Consider the following 24,056-nt stretch of genomic DNA (forward strand, 5'->3'; position numbering starts at 1 on the left):
AGGTCCAAATCTGAATGTCTAGACTGTGGAGGTAATGAATATTCTTCTTATGTTTCAGATTGAATTTCTGCTAATGTCATCCTGCTGGCCTCTGAATGTCTTGTCGCTCTATAGCTTTGTCAGAAAAAAAGCCCATAAGACACCACTGTGGTCCCACATACCACACTTCCTTGCCTTTATTGATTCCTACTGAGCATATGTCTCACGATACCTATGGTCTGTCATATGGAAACTTTATCCCAGATGCAATGTGCTCATGCTGACCACTCGCCTTCTTATATTCTCATAATGATCCCAGCTTTCTCCCCTGATGCAGCAATCAGCATTATATTTGCCCTGCTATAGAGTAAGTGAACATCTGAGTACAGTATCTGCTCATCAGATCATTTATTACAAATGTATTAACATAACACATAAATACAACTTGATATCTTCAAGCAAGCGACAACTATTGGACCTTTTATTGGAGGATAAAGCAACAGCTTTATTTGAAATGGATATACAGCGTTTTACTGAACACAGTTATAGATAAATCTATTTACAGCACAGTATTACATATTCATCATGAATGTAAAAGCTAAGGATTTTTAAGTCCTATGATGAAAAGAGAAGACAAATTAAACCAAAGATGGGGGCTGCAGATATCAATACAGAGTAGGTGATATGTTCTTTTCCTGCTGAGAAGCCCTGTCGTCCTCTACTCCAGTGTTTTTGTGCTCCATGCAGAGACATTGATTGGGGAGCGATTTCTGTGTGAGTGACTGGTGTCCTGCCCGGGGGATGCAGCAATGCATCACTCCACACGCTATCTAGTCACAAACAGATCCCACACTTTAACAGCCGTCGTCCTCTGTGACACTGTCAGACCTGAAAGAGGAAAGGTCCCACAGAGTCACAGAACTGGTCTCACAGTGGTCAGCAGGTAGACAAAACTCATAAGTCTGATTAAACCATATAATGCTCTATAAGTTAAGCAGGGAAATTAATGAAGACAAAAACTAAACAAAAGACGCTTGTTGCTGGATCTTTGAAATCCTGTCCTCACACGACGCTTTGTTTTGAAATCTGATTCCACCACATAAATATATTAAAATCACTGGTACATCTGAATATACTCAGATGTAAATCCATGATTATTTGAAAATAAAATGCATGGATTGTCATCAATTGTATTAACTTATTAACTAACAATTAACTGTGTAGAACAATATTCTGTCCATTATACTTTACTCACTGAGAAGTAAAGAATATCTGTCATCATGTAACTTATCCCCCCAAAAATGTGTTTCATTTGTTTTCATTACTGATTTAACTTGTCCAGGATTACTTGTATTTCTTTCATTCCTTATTTATCCATTGATTGAGCTTTTCTTTCTTTCTTTTGATTGTATCTATTATTAATATTATAACTTTTTGTTTTTTGTTCTTTCTGTCTTTGCTTTGTCCTTGTTGTGTTGTTGTTTGTTCTGTAACTGTTGTGTCCCCTATTATTGTCCCTTGTTTCCCATCTGTGTTGTGGAGATGATACATCTCAGTGGGTAAATCCCATGACAGTACATTTCTTGAAATCCTCACGTCATTTTTTGTTTTGAAATTTGACATTCACCATAATAAATAAATTAAAACCCCTGGTGCTACGTACTGCTACTAGATGTAAACTCTTGATTATTTTAAACTAAAACTCTTACATAAATGATCACGCCAGTTATAATGAAGCAGGTAAATTGATAAGGGCTGAAGTCCTTTTTAAAAAACATTGCCTGTGCCTTTAAAACGCGCCATTTAGTGATAAGAGTTAATAATTTCCACCCTGCAGAGTGTTAATGAGATGACTGACCTGCTGTTAAGTTATGCTCTTAAATTTCCTGTAAATGTCTGCTGCCTCCTCCTCCTCCTTCTCCTCCTCCTCCTCCTCTGGTCAGCAGCAGCAGCCACTGGAGCCGCGGCGCGCACAGCAGCGCGTCCATGGCACACTGACTTCATCCGTCTGCACCGGAGCCGCGCGCACTGTGGGACACACACTGTGGCTTGTACCGCGCCTTTATTTGTTTTTGCGGTGTGAATTTTTATTTTCTATTTTTTTTTTCTATCGAAGGAACTTGTTTTTCACTCAGAAACTTTTACTTATGGTTCGTAAAAATGGGGCTAAGTTGTGGTTTCTCTCGTGGAAACATCGCTGTGCTGCTGCTGCTGCTCCTGCTGGAAGGTAAGACTCCTCATCTTCAGTTTTATTAGGAGACTCCGGTTGGAGGAGCCGAAGATGAAGTTGGGGCAATTTTCAACACGCTGCATGTTGTGCAAATGCATAGTAGATTTCTTGAAACAGATATTTGTGCAAATAAAGCAAAGTAAAAATTAATTATTTTTCCAAAAAGGAAAATTATTCATCCATCAGCTTCATCTCTCTTTTTTCTTTCTTTTGAGCATCTTCTTCATCTCTTGCCTTCCTCTCAGTCAGAAAAGCTATCGCTAAACCTGTTTGGTTTGGGATGCACTTTAGCTTCATGATGCTCTGCTAAACTGACTGGAACATACATAGAAAAACAGAGAGGAGAGATGTCTGAGCTGCTGCAAACAGCTGATAATACACCTGCTCGTGTGTAAAAGGCTGGAGTCTGAAAGCTTTTTTCCAGAGAAGTGTCTTGGGTGGCATGAGCACAATGCCAGCACTGTGTTTCCCGCTGCAGAAAGTGATACTTGCATTGTGCTGCTGGCTGTTATGCGTGGCATGCCACACTGAGACCTACAGTCAAATGAAAACAGCCATATATCATAATATTATAATCCCATTCACAATCCCACAGCCCAACTGTACCAACACTGTGCTCCCATGCAGTCTATATTTAAAGTGTCTCTCATAGCTCAGGAGCGTGCAGCCAGTCCGTCAAATGTGTTGCTTGGACAAATATAGGCCATTGTGTGGAATTCCTGAATTTGTTTTTGGACTTGAACTCAGTCTCAGCTGAGGTTAATATCAGGGATGTGGACTTTAAAAGTAATCATCACAGTCTTTTAGTGGAATTGAGATGTGGAAAGAAAAAGGCTCAGTATTCATGTGAGTGGGTCAGTGCAGAAGTGGGTTCATACCAGTAAACTACAGGCTTAAACGTAATCGCCCAGGGGAGCAGTTTCCTGCAGAGTTGTTAAAATGATTAATGAAAATTCAGAGGGTGCCACAGTTAGGCGCGTAATGTTCTCTGAGTATTTTTCAGGGTGACAGACAGTGGCGTCCCGAGCACAAAGAGACTGAGAGATGTAGGTTCAGTGTGATGCTCCTCTCACTCAACCAACACAGCCTTTTCTCCTGATATTTATAGAGGAAGGCAGTTGGTCCAGTTCCATTTCATGTGTCAAGGACGACGTGGTAATTAAATGGGTGCTGAAATCTACACCCTGCATTGAGCGCCGAGCCCATCACCTGCCGGTTTGCTGGAACAAAAGGACCTGGACTTGTTCAGAGAGGTGAAGAAGAAGCGAGCCACGGGCAGGTGTGAGGCAGCTGCTCCTATCTCTGGGCAAACACTGCGCTGTTTGTTTTCTTTAGGAAAATATCGCCTGTTATACAAGTGCACACACTGTTCAGATTGCAGGTCGGACGGTAACTGGCCTCAAAACGACACATCGGATTGATTTGTGTTGTATTTGTTTGCGGACATCAATTTCTGCCTCACTTTTGCAGGATGTTCTGCTTGTTGACATCAGTTACAGTACAATCGTATTCTGCTCTAGAAGATTTTAAGCCACCAAATTACTTTAAAGATGCTCCAGGGATCATATTCTAGTGGATTTTAATAACCATTTGATGTAGTTTTTGTGTCTCAAATGTGAGTCCTTATCATTATACAAGTAATTTAACTTAAGGAACAGTTACATTAGTCGTCCGTAGAAAACAAAAGTTGTGAGTGTATGGTCTGATTCACCCTAACCCCCTCAACCCCCTAACCCCTAACCCACTGTTACAGCTCACAGGTTACTGATGACTTGAGTTTTTCTTGCTGAGGTAATCAAACTAAGGAAACTGGCAATCAGCTCTCGCCATAAGACTAATCAGCATTTTTAAAAGTGGCCGAGACGTCGCCCTGCACTTAAGAGTGGAACGAAGTAGAAGAGGTAAAGCAGTTCAAGACTTTAATTAGACTGAACTGAAACTGGAACTTATTGTTGTGTATTTGGTTGCAGTTTGGATGCAAACATGTTTTCTTATTGTCATGCACATGCGTTTAATGGCCAAGTACACATACAAGGACTTCCAGTACGGTTTTACACTGCTGTCTGTCTTCTTACATAGAAGAAGACACACAGCAAGGGACATGGCCCCCACTGGGTAGTACAATAACATGTGAAAGAAAAGTAGGAGAATATATATTAGTATGTTTGAAACACCAATGACCAACACCATAACAGTATACACCTTCAAAGTATGAACACAACTTAACTGGTTCTGTATGTTATAAGTTGTGCAAAGGAAAAGGAAAAGGAGAAGACCCAAGGCCCTGAAGTCTTATTATGTCTTGTTATTATTATAAGTCCTACTTATGTCTTTGTGAAGAAGATGGACTGCTGTGCCTTTGGAGAAGGGGATTTGCTGAAAGGACCTTTGCTTCATTTGATTTATTTAAATGCAACCTTGTTAATGATTTAAGTAGTTTGATGTCGGCCCACAGAACAAGCACTGAACAGCAGCTTCTGTCTCTAAACCTGGTAAAAGCCTTTATGGAAATGAACCACGTCTTGACAGACACTTCTGTGTAATCCATCACTTCCACATAAAGAGCCGCAGATGTTTTCACATAAGAGTATTGATCGGTTTATCTTCCACCGTGACCTTGCTACTGTATCTTTGACCCTGCCTCGCCCTCTGACCTTTGAAACCTTAACCAAGTGGTGATCCTCCCTCAGTCATCACTGAGGGAGGATCACCATCCCACAGGAAGCAGCGCCCGCAGAATCTTTCAGCTGCTTCTCCTTCTCGGTGCATTACCACAGTGATTTTCATCAGTATCCTTTGCTTTTGAGAAGGACCAGACCAATAAATCTCATTTGAAACATGCTGCTATTTGATTTAGCTCCTTATTACATTATATGATTCAGCAAAGCCTCTGTCTTGTGTTGCCTATATGGCTGCACCATAAATCTTGTCAACTTTTTACTCGTGTTGTCACTACGTCTCCTTTAGTGTAATTGGACACCATCTTGATACAAGTTGTTTGAGAGTTTATCCTTTAGATCAAATTGTGTGAACGGCAGGGATTTTCTTTTATTTCTTTTATTTGTTTCTTTAGATCTTAGAAAGAAAAACACTTGTCAAAGCTGTTTTTAGGAAAAAGAAACTTGATTCTCTGTTTATGTCTCAGAGGGAAAGGATTTATTTTGTGTTTTTTTCATGGTTATTCACTTAAGAATTTGGCAAAAACACACGTCCCAGCATGTGATTTAAAACCACAACCACCTGGCCTCAGCTGTGCTCCAATCATTAAATCTTAACCCACCCCCCCCAAGATTTTGCCAAGAAATCTGCCAAGAAAAATGTACTTTTTAGTTTTTTTTCTTTTTTGTACAGGGAAATAACAGTGAACATGTTGTGTGCTACAAATGCAACTGATCATCTGCATAATGCTGCCAAGTTTAGGATCAGAGCAGTGATGCAGCAGTTTGAAGCTCACAATGTTTCACGTTTTGACTTTTCGATCATTGTTCCTCCCGTTGCCAACTCCTGAATCAGCAAAACATTCGCTGAAATGCATCACTCCATTTGTTTTTTGACCAAACTGAACTCGTGGCTCTATGAAATATCGCGTCTGACGAAGGGACACCGCCCAATTCACTTACTGCTGCTCTGCTGAGAGTCCCAGCCTCCAGCTCCGGACTGTTCCTCCTGCTGCTGCTGGCTTTTCATGGACGCTGCTCCTACCTGTCAAAGCTCCCTGCCTGATCCTCTCGTCAGTTCAGGGTCACACTTGGCTCTCATGCATGGGCAGAATCTAATTTGCTGTGGTGAAAGGACAAGGAGACATTGATTGAAATTTCGCCCTCGGGGCTTTTAGTCCTCTTGTTTCACATGGGTCTTGACAAGTTATTTTCCAGTTGCCTAGCAGTGTGCGCCGTGTTTGACCCATTATTTACAACAATCAGCAAAACCCAGGAGAAGCTCATTTGAATCCACATCATCTGTGTGATGCTGCAGAGCTGAACATGAGTCAGGGTGATGATTTTACAGGTGCTAGTCGGCTTTACGATTTTTAATAATAAAAACGTTTGCAATATTATTGCTGTTACCAAACCATTATGGAGAAAATGTTACCATTTTTCTTTAAGTTAAATCCTCTTTTCCCATGAAGGCTGATACTTCTGATCCCAAAGAGGATGTTTCCGCTCACCCCTCCTCCGCCCGCCACACCCTGCCATCCCTCTGTGTCCATCTGTTTGATCCTTAAATATGTTGGAAATTATTTTTCCACCACGTTCCTCCACCTGCCAGTGCCAGAAACTCTGAAAGCTTTATTTCCCCTCGTGCTGGAAGATCAGCGGCCTCCATTGTCTGCCATATAAGCAAACGCCCCTCCCTCTGTTTCCATAATGTAATCCATCATCCACTGTAAAGCCTGATGTGGTGACACACAATGGAACAAGCAGTCAGACACTAGTTGTTCAAATAGTCACCACCCGTCTCAACAGTGTCGTTTTTAGTTTGGGTACTGATATTTTCAGGATTGGAAAGATTTAATGATGATGGTCCTGCCCGCTGCATGGAGAGTCTGACACTTAACACCTTTTATATTCAATTCATCAGAATTTATTAAACTAACACAAAATACCTTTTTTTATTTAATATACAATATCTATAAGGTAAACATTTGTATGCCATCTTTTTTAGCCACGGTAATGTCACTCAGTCACAGTGTTGCCAGACGTACGATAATTATCGCATTTGTACGGTAATTTTGCCCTTTGTACAATGTATGATTAATAATGCTAAAATCCCCATAATGTACAAAAAATCCATCATTTTATGACGGAATTAGGAATTATGATTATCAATATAGTCAAAAATGGAAACTACATCTGTATTTACGCTTGTTGTACGTGAATATGGATCATACGTCAGTTTTCTTCTTCTCGCATGATGTCCTTCCAGTCAATCATGCTTGGAGGATGCAGGCGACAGTGAATAAGTGATGGAGTGTTAACTTTTAATTACGTGTTTATTAACGTGTGTTTTCATGTGGTTAGAATCATAGAAGGAGTCAAATACATGTTCGTCTAAACATTGTCTGTGTTTTATGAAAGCTTCGTTTATTGTAGTATTTTGTAGTTTCTGTGTTTTTTCTTGGATATGTTGTTATTTTCTCCAAAATACAATAATTTTGAGCCTCTGCTACGACCAGGTCAACAATTGAATCATGTTATTTTTTCTCAAATTTATGAAATTTTGCAGACATTCACATTCCCTATGAATAATCCTCATGACTCGATAGACTTTCACTGACTTTTATCAACGACCAACATGAGGTCAATATGTTAATTTGTCCAGTACTTGGTTTGTGACCTGCAAGCATGTGAGCATGTTAACATGCTGAGATTAACTTTAGCACTGTACCTCAGAGCCGCTCGCGTTTTAGTAGATTTTTCCTTGGACACAAGGAGTTCTCGCTGGATCATTTTTCAATCTTTTTACACTGTGAAGCATCTAGTAATTATCATACATATTTTTGAAACGTGAGCATTTTCAGTAAACCCTTGATTTTTGAAATTCAGTGGTATGACACCTTTATGAAACCGGTCACAGTGAATTCTTTATGAAAACATCAATGATTTGACATTATTTTTACTGGCAGTTGTTTCCTTGTTTCTTTGTGCCTGTCCATCCTGATCCGGTTTTATCAAAGTAGCCTAATGACTGTTGCATCCAACTCAGTCTGGAGCTCCATGATCAACCACATGTTCCATTTTTTATGCCACTATCCACCCCCCCAGAGGAATTCTTAAACTGAATTTATACTTGTAACTAATCCCAGAGGAGATGTTATATTAGATTTCTTTATGACTGATGAACATGGTTCATTGGATCTCAGCTCTTGTATTCTCGGAGGGCTAATTGGATTACATTATAGGGGTAATTGATTATTATGTTACGGTATGCATATCGGTAAAATGAGTAATAACCTGGAGCCCGACTGCCCCCTCCTCCAAACTGAGATGAGATATCGTATTACTCTGATGAAAAGTTTGATGGCTGTGTCATCATGACAGGAAATGACTTTCTCTCCTCATTACACCTCATTGTTTTTGAGACGGAGAGTGTCACAGTTAGGACTACATTAAATCCAGGTTGTGGATGCAGCATGATATGGCAGAAGCATATACTGGCACAGGAAATGGAGAGGGAGAGATTTCAAAACATTATGATCAATAATAGCTTTCATAAGTGGAATTATAGCCCAATGTGCAGCTTTTTAGTTAATTGAATCCTTGAAGAGAACCATTCCCATAACTGTTACATCTCTGGAAGCAGAGAAATCATGATAGGTTTCTGAGTCATTATAATATTTATTGTATTTATATCACCATCATATAACAGGCTGATATGCCCCATCCTGCTGCTCACTGCAGCCACTTTGTAACAGATGATAGATTCTTTGAAAATGTGGATACTGATGGAGCAAATTGTGTCGCTGGCCGTGAAATGAAACCCACACCGTTGATGTAATATTTCTGCGGCCGTGCAGCTAAAACCACTGGCCCCATATTACATGCAGCAGAGATGATTGCCACAGCCATCAGCCATTCTCTTTGTCTGTCTCATCAGTGGAAAACAATCAGCATCACCGTTGATTAGTACGGTTATTGATTGGTCTGCTGCCAGATACACAGCCTTTCCAATGGGTCGTTACCAGGGGCTGATGTAGCACACGTTGACCTTGGGAATCAGAGGGCATGCATCGGGCTGAGCTCTCACCGCAGGAGCTCCAGTCCACCAACGAGTTTAGTGAGGGAATGAATCATACAGCAGATGGGCCTGGGTCACTTTTCCTGATCTGCCATGTTGTTGATGAGTATGCTCGGAGAGGATGTCTGGGTGCATGGGGGGATCCGTGATGTGCTTCACTGAGGCCTCCACAGAGGTAGATTAGTAAGTGTGTGGGTTCTTCAGCACATGAGCTCATAGCTGGTAAATCTGTCAGCCGAAGCACGCATTGAGCTAATTGAGTTCCTGTCTTTGTCTGGGACGACGGTGAGGGCGTTCCACCCTATCGGCTCTGACCGGTCGCAGACACACTGTGGTTGACCGAACGTCGTGGTTTCAGACGGTCGGATGAGATTTTGTCCTTTTTGTCCTTCCACTGTTAAAAAAAAATGAGACAAAGAGGACACAGACCACAATAAACTCAAGGTAACTGCAATTATCAAAGACAAGCAGGGCGAGCACGCATGGAGATGACCGATAGTTGTTTTTCAGCCTCGTATGAGTCCAATTTCAACATCCACTCGGCAGTACATGCTATCTATTGTAAACATGGATTGCTACAAGAGTCCTCCTGTTCAAACACTGGCTTTGTTTGCAAAATTACTTACTCTGTCTTTTGAAGAAATGACACTATATGACGTGGGTTTTATAGGTGTGTGAAGGCTGTAAAAGGTCGGCTTATGATGGTAATGTTTACACAGTTTGATTTATGGCACGTCGAGGCTGCTCCAAAAACAGCAATGATGTCGCTCTATATGTCAAAAAATGAGGGGCATATTTTTTCACTCTTCCGAATGATATAGCACTGACATGAACCAGTTTTTTTTTTAATCATTATCCGTGCATGGTGTTAAGAGGTGAATTGTCATTACGCTGTGTGTATTTCCATCATTCTTGTGCATCGTTTGGGGGAAAGGTAATGAGTCATGCTTTGGAAATTCGTCATCATGGCTTCACTGACAAAAGATGCCATTTGCTAAGAGAGGCCTGCTTGATCCATGCAATTAATTAGTTTTGATATAAACTGCTTGCTTTCTGTTGGCTTCAGTCCTGGAAAGAAATTGAATTTTGAATGATATAAACGAATTGTGTTGCATGGGGTCCAACCAGCGTGGCTTCGAGCCAGGGCCAGCGTTCATAAATGCATGCGGCTCATGCTAGTTAACACGCTGGAGCTTTATTCGTAGAGCTGCTGTGTTTGATTCATGGCTGTATCATGTGTATTATTTTTTTTTATTTATCTAGTAAGGGGCTGTAGACATTTGTATTATAAATCTTGTTCAAACTGCAAATGAACCCAGGATCCTTAGCATCTTATCAAATTAAAACTGACTAATTATGTACAGTATTATAATGAATATTAAGCAATGGTTTTCCACTGTCAGGTTTGAGTCTGTGTCCGTATGATAATGGCACCCTCTATTGGCCATTTTAGCTGCTGGGATTAAGGCCTTGACTGATTGCATACAGGACATGTATTGTGTTTCACTTCTCATATTTTCTCACACCCATTCTGTGTTATTTTTTAAGTCATATATCATTATTGTTGACCTTCAGCACATTCAGAGTCCATGTGCTGCATTTGAAATGTCTATATAACATTTAACAGGCACTGCATCGTGTTATTCTACTATAGCAGAGCCATCCATCCATGTTCAACCTTTTTTTCTGCCTCCCATGGAGTCACAGCTCTGTATTATGCTGTAACGTCTAAACAAGACAAGCAGTATCAAACAACCTGAAACTGCATCACAGGACAAATAGTCGTCTTAGTGCCTCCACTATAGGTGATTCTACAAGATTATTACACACATACCCCCTTTCCACCAGTGCTAGTGCTGGTTCAGAGCTGCTTCCAACTGCAAACCTTTTAAGAACCAGTTTGCTTTTTCATGGGCTAGAGCCGCCTTAGAGCCACGTCACTACTGTTATGGAAGTTATGCTTGATGGTCTACATTAACATTTTCTGCAAAAGACATCAGCTGTTGCCTGAGATCTCCTTTCACCAGCTTCCAGAAAACTTCCATAACAACGACATCACCATATACGTGACTGACGACGTCTCGAAGCCTCAGCTGTATAACTGAGCCCCCAAACTGGCACTTGTTATATATTATATTATACATAAACATTCTTTCATTAAATGCTCGCTCGCTCTCTTCTATCTGTGCTCCGAGTCAGACCATAGACCGTATATAAAAAGCCAGATTCAGCAACAAGCAAAGTAATAAATCTAGTCATTAGATTTAGCATTGAAAACACATCAACATTTTGTTTAACTCAAGAGGAAACTTTGTATCATTTCTTTTTTGTGCTCTTAGGCCTAAATATTAATAAATAAAATAATAATATAAGTCTAAAATTCCTCACAAATTATCATAAAAGAAACTTAAAATCAATGAGTGAGCTATTGCAGATTAAATAAACTATATTTATATAACTTTTCTAGACTTATGACCACTCAAAACACTTTACAGTTTTGCCATTCCCTCATTCACACACATAAAGTGCTTCTACGTGCAGCACTTCTATCATACATCACTCACACACTGCCATCACAGCCGTACGGGGTAATTTGAGGTTCAGTGTCTTGCCTAAGGCAAAGGGAATGGGGGTACTGAAATCGAACCACCTTGTTTAGTGGACGACCCTCCCTATCTCCTGAGCCGCAGCCACTTGTTTATTTTCTAAAGCCCTGCCAATCAATCATCATGTTTTCCAGCGTGTTGTTAAAAAGTATTTTATTTCCAGTAGTAATTATTCCAACACCTGCAAAAACATCCATCCATAAGAACTTGTGTGTAAGGGAAAAATGTATCTTGCAGATCTATACACCCACTGTGCTCAAAACATGAGCTGAGGGCCTATAGAACACTTAACACGTACAAGGCCTCAGTATGAGTCCGAGCACAAATGGCTCCGATTACAAAATGGCAACTCATCCCTAAAATGTTTGTAGTCGTGAAAGTGACTCCCGCCATCGCAGCAGGATTAACAAACGAGTGGCCTGCTGTTTGTTTTTGTCCCGGAGAACACTTTTAATAAAAAGGGGCCGCGGCAGCCTCCCAGAGTGTATCTCCATCTCTATCCTTCAGGAAGGACGGCCACATTTTATCCATCAGCTCGGCCTCCTGTCATCCAAGCCCCATGAAATTAAATCAATGTCTGAAACCAGAGCCAAAGCCTCAACTGCACCAACAGAAATAGAAAATCTAGTTGTGCTGTCTGCTAATGACATTAGTGCGTTCCCTAAATGGTCGCCTACTGTCGTCAAAGAGGAACATAACAGGGATATAATTACAGGAGGAACACTCACATCTCCTTTTTCCTGTAAAACACAGCCTGCTATAGCTCTTTATGGATTACCCCCTCGCACACATATGCACTCACGTACATGCATGCATACACACACCACTATGGCAGGTAATGATTCATTTATCCTGCATATCCTGTTATCCCTTGTAATTAAACTTCTCAAGGTGAATACAAGGAGAAACGGAAACCACATGTTATTGACCGTGTGAGAAATTCATTAAAAGAGCTGCATAAGTGTCATTTGAAACCACCCTTCAATTTCCGCAAAGGGGGGGAGATGAAAAAAAAGGAGCCTGTCACATTTCATGTATGTTCTTTTTTCCATTCAGCCCAGGCAGCATTGTCAGTGCGCATTGTTGTCACAATTAAATATCCAGGGAGAGATGTCTGATAACTGCCGGTATCCTGCTCTGTAATGAGACAGTGATGTTAGGCCCTGTTTTTCAGTCAGCACAGGGTTGACTCACCTGCTTTCCAACATCTGTTTTCTCCATATCTTCTCTCTGCAGGAGTGACAGCCCTGTACTTCCCTCAGAATGAGTACATGGAGACGGTGTACGTGGGCCAGCCGGCAGGTACGCCCATCCTGCAGGTCCATGCCATGCTGGACAACGACTCTGAGCGGCCGCATTTCTACCTGTGCTGGAGCTCGCTCAGACGGCCCGCCTACAGCTCCTGGTTCCACCTGGACGTCAATACCGGAATACTGTCCTTGAACAAAACTCTGGAGGAGAGCGACTTCGCCATCCCAAGTGAGTTGGACACAAGCATTGTCATGGTAATGCAGAGTGTGGTCCGAAAGTCTGAGACCACTCTGTATAATCTTGTTTCAGTGCCGGGTGTGTTTTAACATGAGAGTACATTTGTTTCTTGGCGTTTATGCTCTTTGCATACTAATAATGCTTTGGCTCTGTGTTCAGGTTGTAATGTAATTGCATAATGGCAAGAACAAAAAGTGCAGACGACTAAAAAAGCACTGTCTGAGATTAAAATGCCTCTCGCTTTTGTTTCGGCTCTGCATCTCACCAGATCAACATTCGCGGTCCGTGAAGAAGTTGGGCCTCCACGCCACGGTTTTACCAAACTTCTCCAGAAGGCCCCACTGCATCAACAAAAACTCCCCTCGGATCACGCTGGACTTTGTCAACGCCACGTTGCCCCAGTGCACCCACACGGATATGAAGGAGCTCTGCTTCCCCCACAGAGACACCTCCAACCCCCACATAATGGAGAACAGGTCCCCCGGGGCCATACGGCAACTGCGGCGACTCACCAGACTCAACGTCTGCCCCAACTACACCATCTCTTACAACGTGGAGTCAGGTTAGAGACATTGAAAAGAGAGACTTTGTGATGTTTGAACAGATTCTTCCTATTGCAGATGGAAAGTGGAATTTATAAATCATAAAATGCATCACAGCTCAATTTAACAGAGTGGTTTTACAGTCTTACTTGTTCTGGTATAGTGGGTACTGTTAGCACTAGCTGTATAACACATTACTCAGTCACTTCATTGACTGAATGACCTTTTTCTTCTTAGGGTACTGTTATTCTCGTTTAGCATTTAAGCTAAATTCTGTTTTTCCATTAGTGACATTGAAGCCACGTTGTCTGCTGTTCAGCCAAAGTCACAGTTTGCTATTGAATCACATCCAGACACATGTATGTTTTTTTTGTTCTCCCTCTTCTCTGCAGAAACCCCAGCACCGTTCGCTGTGGATGAGAACACCACAGAGCTGGTGGTGACGGCCCCTCTGGACCGCGAGGAGAGTGAGTGCTACAGACTCCTGATGGTCTGCACAGTCCGAACAGACACGGTCATTACCAAGGTGGAAACTTCCCTGGACGTGTTTGTCATGGACGAGGATGATAATGCACCGTATGTGAACGGGACGGACACGACGGACATCGTTATCAGCTTCAATCGGACAAAGGTGAGAGCAGGGGTGCATTTAGGGGAGGGGCCAGGAGGCAGCTGAAATCGTATTGGCCCCTGAAGAGCCCCTGTCCTGTCAGTAGTCTTTTATTTATTTGAATAAACATCCTACTAGCAATAAACATGACCACGCTTTTATTAGGAACACAGTGTGCTTGAACAAGGAACAGTTTTCAAGATATATTAGATATTATAGAGCTAACAGTAGAAAAGGAATGACTAAATGACTGAATCAGGAATTGTACATGGATGTTGGACATATAATTGTCCCTTCTGTGTAAACTGTGGCCCCTTTGTGGCCCCTGATTAAGGAAAATCCTTGCTCCGCCACTGAGTGAGAGGACGAATACAAGACTGATCTGATCAGCTCTCACCTTCTTGTTTTTTTTCTAGGGTGGCTCTTTTGGAACCTTGTATGTCTTTGACAGGGATTTAACCCCCATCTATCACATAGACAATAGCCTCAGTAAGTATGCTGGGACCTTGCTCAACAGCGACCCATGGATAAATAAAACATTCGAAATAAAAGGCACCTTCAGTGAAAGGAAAGCAGCTCACGGAGGCATTCGAGAGACCGTCCATGACTACCGTAAGTAAACCCAAGTACTACAATTCAATTTATGAACACTGTAGTATTTAGATGCATTTTACACGTATATATATATTTTCTGCTCTTGGTTTTAGAGCTGGTCCTGAAGAGGAACCTGTATGTGAATGAGAATCGCAGTGTGCAGTTGGACTACCTGGTCAATGACACAACCTACCCCGGTCTGGAGGGAACAGTGTTGCTGCACTTCAACATCACCATCCTACCAGTGCACATCCGCTTCGCAAACATCACACACATGTTCACACTGACACGCAGAGCTTCTGTTTACGCACAGGTAAGCTCCCCACACACATCCATAACCCACTGCTGCTGTCTTAAAGCATATCGATCATTAACATTAGTCACATGCTGATGTGTGCATTACCCGAGTTATTGTTGGCTGCAGTAATTCCTTCTCATCATATTGACTAAAGGTCCCGTCAGAATTCCATTTTAATGGTGTTGAAATATCTAAAACATCTGCACAAATTCCCGTCGGATCATCATAGGATGAGATATGCAGAGTACATGGAGTATGCAGTGGGTGTGATGTAACAAAGTTCTTCATTACTGTACTTATGTGTATTTTTCACATATCTGTACCAATAAGTAGATTTACTTTCAGGTACTTTTCACTTTTACTCCACTACATATATCAGCAAATGTCTGTATCTATCTCTACTACATTTTTACAATGCATTGTATGATATGTTCACATGGTTTATCATACTGTATTTTAAATGTAATGAATACATACGGGAGGGGAACTGGTCCACTGATCCAGTCAGAGCAGACAGGCAACATTAGACCCGCCTCCTGCAGCAGCAGCACTAGTAAAGAAACACCTGAAATGTTCTCAGGAGAGGTTGACACTAAGTGATGACTTAATATGACGATGCACCTGTTTTCAGTAGCATCATCTGCAGCATTCTTCATTAATATGACAGTCTGTATAAATCATGTATTAAACTAAATATATAGTAGGCACTGTTAATGATGTAAGATTACATTAGGGAAGTATTTTTACTTTTAATACTTTAAATATTAAAAGTTAATGAGGTTCTTTAACTTTTTGTTGAGTACATTTTGTCAACTTTTATTTATTTGCACTGTTACTTAAGTTATACAATACCCAAATTATGTAAAACAGAGACATTATAGATTTCTTTAAAATGTAAAGTTTCATTTTTACACAATATTTCCATATTTCCATTTCCATCCAAGCATCTCATTCCATTCATGTGCCACTAATGTGTTGTTTTAGGCTCCTGGTAGATTGAAAAGCATACTATAATTTTGGTGTAGCAGGAGATAAACCCTTTTACAAGACGTTACTTGTGCCCTAATCGTAAAACTAGTTTTAATAGAATTGTTATACTGGGTATGAATTGTCACATTGGACAACATTATTACACATGTAGCAACATGTGTCTGGGGTTCAACATTAGCTTGATGATTAATTAGAGACATGAAAGTGACTACAAATGACTTGACATTATTATTATTTTTATTTTTTATTTGAATCCTCTGATTACAGTGGGTAGAAATGTAAATATAATAATAATTATAATAATAATAAATAGGATAAGATTCCGTACTAAAATGTGACAGTGTTAATATAATATTATAATATAATATAGCATACAATTTATAAGCCCCAGCTCAATATGACCATGTGCTGACTCACTCTCAAACAGTGAGACTGCCACCTGCTGGTTACTTACTTACCATGTATAATAATGTTCAACTTTCATTCCCTTGTCTCCTTCCCTCTCAGGTTGGCAGAGTGTGTGTGGAAAACTGTCAGCAATTTGATGGCTTCATCGTCACGTACCGGCTCGAGGTGCCAGATAAGAACGTGTCTGCTGACCTGCAGTCCTGCTATGACGCCATAAGCATCGCCCAGGCTCCAGACGAGATGTGGGGGCTGCTCTACGTGAACGACTCTGAGGCTTTGCGCAGGCCTGAGTGCCAGGACCTGCAGTACTCTGTTGTGGCCCAGGAGGAGAACACGCAGCAGGAGGCCAGCACACAGATCCACATCATACTAGATAGTGAAGGTATGTAGTATGTAGTGAATCTACATTTGAAAACAACATGCTCATATTTACAGGAACTCATCTCAAGTTTTAGTTGCTGTTTCCTTTGGGCACTGAAACACTTGCTTCCTAATTCACCACCACCTTTGGCACACTGAAATATTCTTTTCATTTGGGAGAAATGTTCCATTCTCCCAAATGCCTTTTAAACATGTGGCTATGTGTCATTCTGGCTCTGTTGTACATAGTAAAAAAGGCCAGTAAGGAGAGCCAGCGGCTCCTGTCCTGTGCAGAGAACAGACTACGAAGAGACTGCGAGTCTGTCCGTGGCCCGGGAGCGACAACGGGGAGGTGTCAGTGGAGGCAAGGCACAGAGAAAGGTACATTTTATTTAATTAACATGGATCATCACAAATAAAAGTTGTTTACTTGTAATCCTAAAGGATTTTAACATCGCTGAATCATTTCTGTATTCAGTACGAGACCTTGGAGTCTTTTAATGAGAACCAAATGTGAACATGTTTCCCTCAGCGGTGGCAACGGAACAAATTAAAGCCCGGATCCAGCATGTGTGTCCCTCTCAGTTACACCACTGTCTCTTGCAACAGGATGCACGGAAAATGTGGTGTTAATTTTGAGAAACAGAAACCACATGATGGCAGGAGCAAGGCCCCACAGTCATGTATTGTTTAAACAACAACATCATATAACAGAACTTCAGAATTAGTTGTCTGTCATGTGCATGTTGTTTGTCATCTGGTATCATCTGTTTGCCCACTGACCCTTTTCATATTTCAGGGATATCTGAAAATTACTCGACCTGCTCCCCTGACCTGCGGACATGCCCTGATAGCTTCTGTGATGCAGTGGAAAGCAAAGATTCATCAATATGCCCCCAAGACTGTACAAGTATGAAACATGTCTTTTCCTGCATATTGTGAAAGATAAAAAACACATTTCTATTAAATATAAATGTTTAAATGAAACCATCTTGTTTGTCTGTGAAGAGGAAACTGTGATCGGAGGTCATGAACGAGGCTTGGGAAATGGGATCAAGGCCGGATATGGAACATGCTACTGCTACTCAGAAAGATGTTTCTGTGAGAAGGAAGATATTGTGGGTGAGTCGTCATTAATCACACGAGACAAGCGAAAGATTGTCTCCCCGAGGTGCTGTGTCATGTCATCTGAAACAGAAATTGATGGCTGCTTTTCTTGAAAAATGACACAACATCCTCTCCTCCAGACGCGATATGCGACGACATGTGTAAAACCATCATCGCCACCTCTCTGCTGCTCTCCTTCGTCGTCTCCATCCTCCTCTCCTCATACTTCATTCACCGGTATCACAAGAACTCGCCCAAGCCGCCAATCGCCTCCGCGGAAATGACATTCCGTCGGCCAGCTCAGGCCTATCCCATCAGCTTCCCTGCGAACAACTTACGCCGGGGCTCTCAGGATTCCATCGAGCCTGACAACTTTAAAATACCCGTGAGCTGCTTCTTTCAACACATGGACTCTTTCTTCTTTTTACATTGTGTGTTGGAACATTTGAGAAATGTTGTGTTGTTTCAACAGGAGGATCCAAAGTGGGAGTTTCCTCGTAAAAACCTTGTACTGGGCAAGACTTTAGGAGAAGGAGAGTTTGGGAAAGTGGTCAAGGCAACAGCGTTCAGGCTGAAAGGAAAAGCAGGTTACACCACTGTGGCTGTGAAAATGCTTAAAGGTAAGACGAGCCAGGCAATGACCAGACAAGCCTGGAAGTAGCATTGATATATGAGGAATGAATGTCTGGAGGGATGAATGGTTTCATCATTACAGTCCCTGCTTTTCCTCCGTAACAGAGAACGCCTCACACAGTGAGCTGCGTGACCTGCTGTCAGAATTCACTTTACTGAAGCAAGTCAACCACCCGCACGTCATAAAGATGTATGGAGCGTGCAGCCAGGAAGGTAAGGCCTCAGTCCTCCATCCTGCCGTGCTCTCTCGGTGCATGTGTGTTGCACATGGAGTCTTGAGTGCTGCGTTTCTCTGAATAGGTCCATTGTATCTGATCGTGGAGTATGCCAAGTACGGGTCGCTCCGCAACTTCCTGCGCGAGAGTCGGAAAGTTGGCCCGAGCTACATGGGCAGGGACGCCAACCGAAACTCCAGCTACCTGGAGAACCCGGACGACAGGGCTCTGACCATGGGGGACCTGATCTCGTTTGCATGGCAGATCTCCAGAGGCATGCAGTACCTGGCTGAAATGAAGGTACATGACAAACGATAATAAGTTGCAAAATGCACAGTGTGTGTGCTCACTGCTGGAAATTTACCATTATTATGGTAGCAGTCAAATACAAATACCAGAGAAGTTGAAATAGCAGCTAGAATGGAAGACGTTTGTGTTTCCATTCAAGTGACTGAAGCTGAAATATCAATTTAAATGAAATTACTGAGAGGCTTTGACGATTCAGTTAAGTCGAAATGAGCGTTTCTGTGCGACAGCTTGTTCACAGGGACCTCGCAGCACGAAACGTCCTGGTAGCTGAGGGAAGGAAGATGAAGATCTCAGACTTTGGCCTTTCCAGAGACGTGTACGAAGAGGACTCATATGTTAAGAGGAGCAAGGTGAAGAAGAGACAGTAAAGTATATTTGGGTTTATATACAACAATCTTTTCAATGACAAATAACAACGTTGTTCTTTGTGTTTTTCCAGGGTCGTATTCCTGTTAAATGGATGGCAATAGAATCCTTGTTTGATCACATTTACACAACGCAAAGTGATGTGTGAGTATAAACATCATTTAAAACATAAGTTTGACATATTGGAAAATATTGTTTTATTGATAAATATGAAGATGATTAACCTTTGAACTTTGCATAAAAAATGGAAATAGGAAGATGTACTTCAGGCACATGTATGGTTCTGTCAGCTTGGAGTTGCAGCAGCTTATGAGAAACTGTCTTTTAGGATTAATAATCAAGTTGATAGATATAGTTTTAAAAGGCACAAGTTCCTAAGTCACAATTCAAAGCCCTTGAAACGTCTCACAAACAGGAGCCAGAGAAAAATGTATTCTTTATATACAGTATATATTTCTTTTTCAACTTTTTTTTCTTTTTTCTTTAGTGCATACGTGCATGGATATAAATATATATTATCTTCCCCATAATGTATTGCTTAAGTTACGGTTATTATTTAAACATGAAATACAGTGTTAATCATAAAAAAAGACTGGAAATAGGAGGAGGAAACACTAAACCTAGCTCTGTTCTAAGGTAACAGGATCTTCTTGCCAAGCTATGCTAACTGACTCCTGACTGTAGCTTCATATATAATAGATAACTCTTGACAATTGAGTATCAATCTTCCAGCTTTAAATATTCTTATACTCTTGTGTTTTCTTCCCAGCTGGTCCTTCGGTGTGCTGCTGTGGGAGATAGTGACACTTGGAGGAAATCCGTACCCAGGCATCGCCCCCGAACGCCTCTTTAACCTCCTCAAGACCGGCTACAGAATGGAGAGACCAGAGAACTGCTCAGAAGAAATGTGAGCTCCACTCTGTGTTACTCTACATCATCTCCTTATTTTTTGCCAAGCGCACTAACACTGCCCAGCCTTTAGCACATGTTGATGTGGAAAATGATTCAGTTGGGAGGATTGAATTTCACCCTTTTCACCAACTGTGAAATTTTTTCCCCTCTGCAGGTACAACCTCATGCTCCGCTGCTGGAAACAAGAGTCAGAGAAGAGGCAGACATTCTCAGACATCAGCAAGGAGCTTGAAAAGATGATGGTGAAAAGTCGGGTATGATGATGCTGCACACAGTACATTATAATAAGTTATTCATAATCTTCCACAGAGAGGAAGAAGCAAGGGGAGGATATTAATCAGCTGGTTTCCGTGCATTACAGGCACATTCAGTGATGCATCTTACAGTCAGACGTTAGAGTTTTTACCTTCCCACTGAGAATGAGCAGTATATCATTTCTGCTGGACAACATGTGGTACCGGCTCGCTGTGTAGAGTCACAAACACACAGATACATGCTGCGCCTGCTTCACTGGATGATCTGTCACTCTTCCCAAGTGCTTTAGATACCATAATTAGTGTTCGAGGAGCAATCCTCAAATGTGGCCTTGCACAGCATAATCACAGAGTCAGGCTAAATATAGAGCATTTAAGGACAAGCGAGCGCAGATGTGCCACAATGCAGCAGGGAAGTTCTTCACTGTTATCAGAGAGAGGCAGCGGACACGTCACTGGGTGTAAGTTTCTGCAGTAACGTCCGCAGGGCCTTGCAGCCAGTGCATGTGTCCGACCTCAAACATGAGCACACACACAGCCTTTATAGCGTGCCGTGTCCCATCTCCTCCCTTAATCAGCCTAATCACGCCCTCATCTGCTCTTGTCAGGATTACCTGGACCTGGCGGCGTCCACGCCAGCCGACGCCCTGCTGTACGACGACGCCCTCTCTGAAGAGGACACACCACTAGTGGACTGTAATAACGCCCCTCTCCCTCGAACCCTCCCCTCCACATGGATTGAAAACAAGCTCTATGGTAGAATCTCCCACGCATTTACTAGATTTTAGAAACAGGACACATGACACAATCTCTCTTTTTGGCAAGTTGTGATTGGCTTTTTCCATAGTCAAGTGTGTGTGACTGTGTTCTAGGCATGCCTTCTGCTGATTAATGCTGACATATCTCCCATTTCATCGTAAATGTGAGGCTCAGTAAAGAAAAAAGATCTTTGTGTCTTGACTTTTTTTGTTTTATTTGGACCTGCTTCTAATGTACATGAATGCTGACCAAAAATAGTACATTTGTAAATATTGAATATATACCCTTCATTCTTATTTATACGGCTCATATTCATAATCATGCTTCATCCGCATTTCATTTGTACATAGTTAAATTTTTTTCATTCCATCACATTCCATCATGTTATTTGTTGACATTGGAAGAAACAGTGTGTGACATTTGAAACAGGTCCTCTCTGAATCAATCACTCACTGTGGTTTGAATTCCAGATTGTCTTAAATTTCCTGACTTCCTAATGTATAATAGCCATTAATCTAAAGTGACTGACACAATGTTGAACACACAAAACAGTAAGGCTTTTGAACGCAACTCTTAAGTGCATCTGCATTTCTCAACAGAAAGACAATTATAGGTCAAACACAGGAACATAAGCAACATTACAGCCTTGATATGTGACAAAAACACCAGTAAACTATAAATCACATGATCTTTAACTTAACGTAGCGCACATAAAGCCATAACCTTTCCCCTCTGAGGGTCAAATGAGGACTCGATCCCGACCGGACCACTGCAGAGTTTGATTCGAGAGCCTTACTGTCTGCACGCTGTTCATCTTTCACTGAGTGCAGAAAAATGATATGTTCTCGTTTTTAGGCATGTCATACCCGAACTGGCCTGAGAAGAGCCCGGTACCGCTCAACAGACATGATGCCACTAATCCAGTCTTTACAAGATATGCCAATGATAGTGTTTATGCAAACTGGATGGCTTTGCCTTCACCCGCAAAAGCTGTGGACAAGCTTGATAGCTAAAGACAAACCGACTCTGTAGAAAAGATGACTAATTGGTAGATGTATATATTTCTATAAGACTGTATATATATGCGATCTGATGCTAAAGTTGGTTCCCTTTTATTTCTGTTGCATGGGTATTCGAGATTTAAAAACTGAGGTCTTTTTGCTGCAAAACTGGCTGGATCAACATAGACCATGCTCCATTCTGCTCTTCAGTATGTTAATTATTACCTCATGGGTCATGTTGGCCAAGTTGTATCACTGCATGACTAGTGTACCAGATTGTATGTCAGTGTCAATGTCTTTTTAAGTGCCTGTGCCGCTTCTACAATAGCCTGCAATTGTTAATGTGCGACTGTGAAGATCTTACTCCAGCCCAGGAATTAAAGGGGACGTCTTTACCATCAACCTGTTGTAGACAGCTGGTGATTGACTGAGGGGACAAGGGAACAAAAGCAAAATGCTGACCTTGTTCTGAAAATGTAAAGTTTCTACTGTAGGAGGATCGTGCTCCTCAAAAAATGTCAAAGACCCATTTTGTGTTTCCCCCACAAGATGTTTCAAAGCTGTTGTTGCCAAAGAAAAGTAACACAGAGATGTTCAGTGAACGGTTTTCTTGCTTTAGTTTTTTATGATATTGTTTTTTACATGAAAAATATCAACTAGTGAGAGCTTCTCCAGTGTCAGGTCGTGAGACTTCATGTCGATTGTAACCATGTCCTCTGTCAGACTACAGTTAAATTTTTGATTCACTGTAATCACAGTCTTTGTGGAAAAACCATGATTATGTAAACTAAGGAGTGTTATCATTGTTATGTTGTTATTATTTGATTATGTTACATTAATAATAAACATAAAAAATGTGCAGTATGTCTGTTCAGCTCATATCTCTGAGAATAGTCAGCTTCTGTCTGTGGTTATAACGCTAATAACGTTTATTCAATCAACAAAATGCAACTTATGATTATTATTTTAATAACATTACAATATAGCATCTGTTTACTTCCAGACATGATTTGTTCATTGTACTGTTTGCTAAAGTGTTGCTATTTATTTGTATTTATTTGCAGTTGTGATCTGGAAATTTGTCTGCAGAAGCCAAATAATACAAATACAGAATAATACAAATTAAATTATTTGACATTTCCACTGAGTCTAAACTCTGATCCACTCTGGTTTTGGCTGAAAGTAAAGATCTGATATTGAAAGCTGAAAAGGAGTGAGAGTTAGAGATTTGCATTTAAGAATAATTACAGTCATTTAAGCTTAATATTAAAATATTTTTGTTATATCTGGTTACGTTTTGAATAAAGAAGTCTGAAGTATGTTATCTCTGATGTAAAAACTGGATTTCAGGATTGTAGGATTCACATAGTATGAACTATTCATGAGTATTATACCCGTCATCCCTTCCTCATTCGTCTCTTACATGATCAGGATGTAATACTCATGTTCCAGCAACAGGTAACATTTAAACTCTCTTATTTTTACAGCACTGAATCTGACGTTTGACTCTTTTGTGACTGAAGCACTTAAACAGTATCTGTCCGTAAAGAATAAAGAAACTTGTTTAAATCATTGAGTAAAATAGTTCTGTGACAGACTGGTGACGTGTCCATGGTATCTCCGTGTTTTCCATACAATACATGCTGGGATGGAGGCC

At 41.2% G+C, this 24,056-nt stretch overlaps 1 protein-coding gene across 2 annotated transcripts; it reads left to right on the forward strand.

Moving 5' to 3' along the window:
* Positions 1-1,930: 1,930 nt before the first annotated feature.
* ret (ret proto-oncogene receptor tyrosine kinase) lies at positions 1,931-23,263 on the forward strand. Of its 2 annotated transcripts, XM_047342465.1 has the most exons (20): positions 1,931-2,206; positions 12,790-13,032; positions 13,310-13,603; positions 13,976-14,214; positions 14,610-14,805; positions 14,901-15,100; positions 16,583-16,865; positions 17,093-17,224; positions 17,643-17,753; positions 17,852-17,965; positions 18,091-18,335; positions 18,423-18,570; positions 18,689-18,796; positions 18,884-19,098; positions 19,335-19,457; positions 19,547-19,617; positions 20,243-20,380; positions 20,540-20,639; positions 21,248-21,395; positions 22,254-23,263. In XM_047342465.1, the coding sequence occupies exons 1-20, from the start codon at positions 2,140-2,142 to the stop codon at positions 22,409-22,411; spliced, it is 3,333 nt and encodes a 1,110-aa protein (XP_047198421.1). In that variant the 5' UTR covers positions 1,931-2,139; the 3' UTR covers positions 22,412-23,263. The 2 variants fall into 2 exon arrangements, with proteins under 2 accessions (XP_047198421.1, XP_035029274.2); XM_035173383.2 differs by having other exon boundaries at positions 21,248-22,397.
* Positions 23,264-24,056: the final 793 nt, after the last annotated feature.

Source organism: Hippoglossus stenolepis, chromosome 12 (assembly GCF_022539355.2).
Source record: "Hippoglossus stenolepis isolate QCI-W04-F060 chromosome 12, HSTE1.2, whole genome shotgun sequence".
NCBI lineage: Eukaryota > Metazoa > Chordata > Actinopteri > Pleuronectiformes > Pleuronectidae > Hippoglossus > Hippoglossus stenolepis.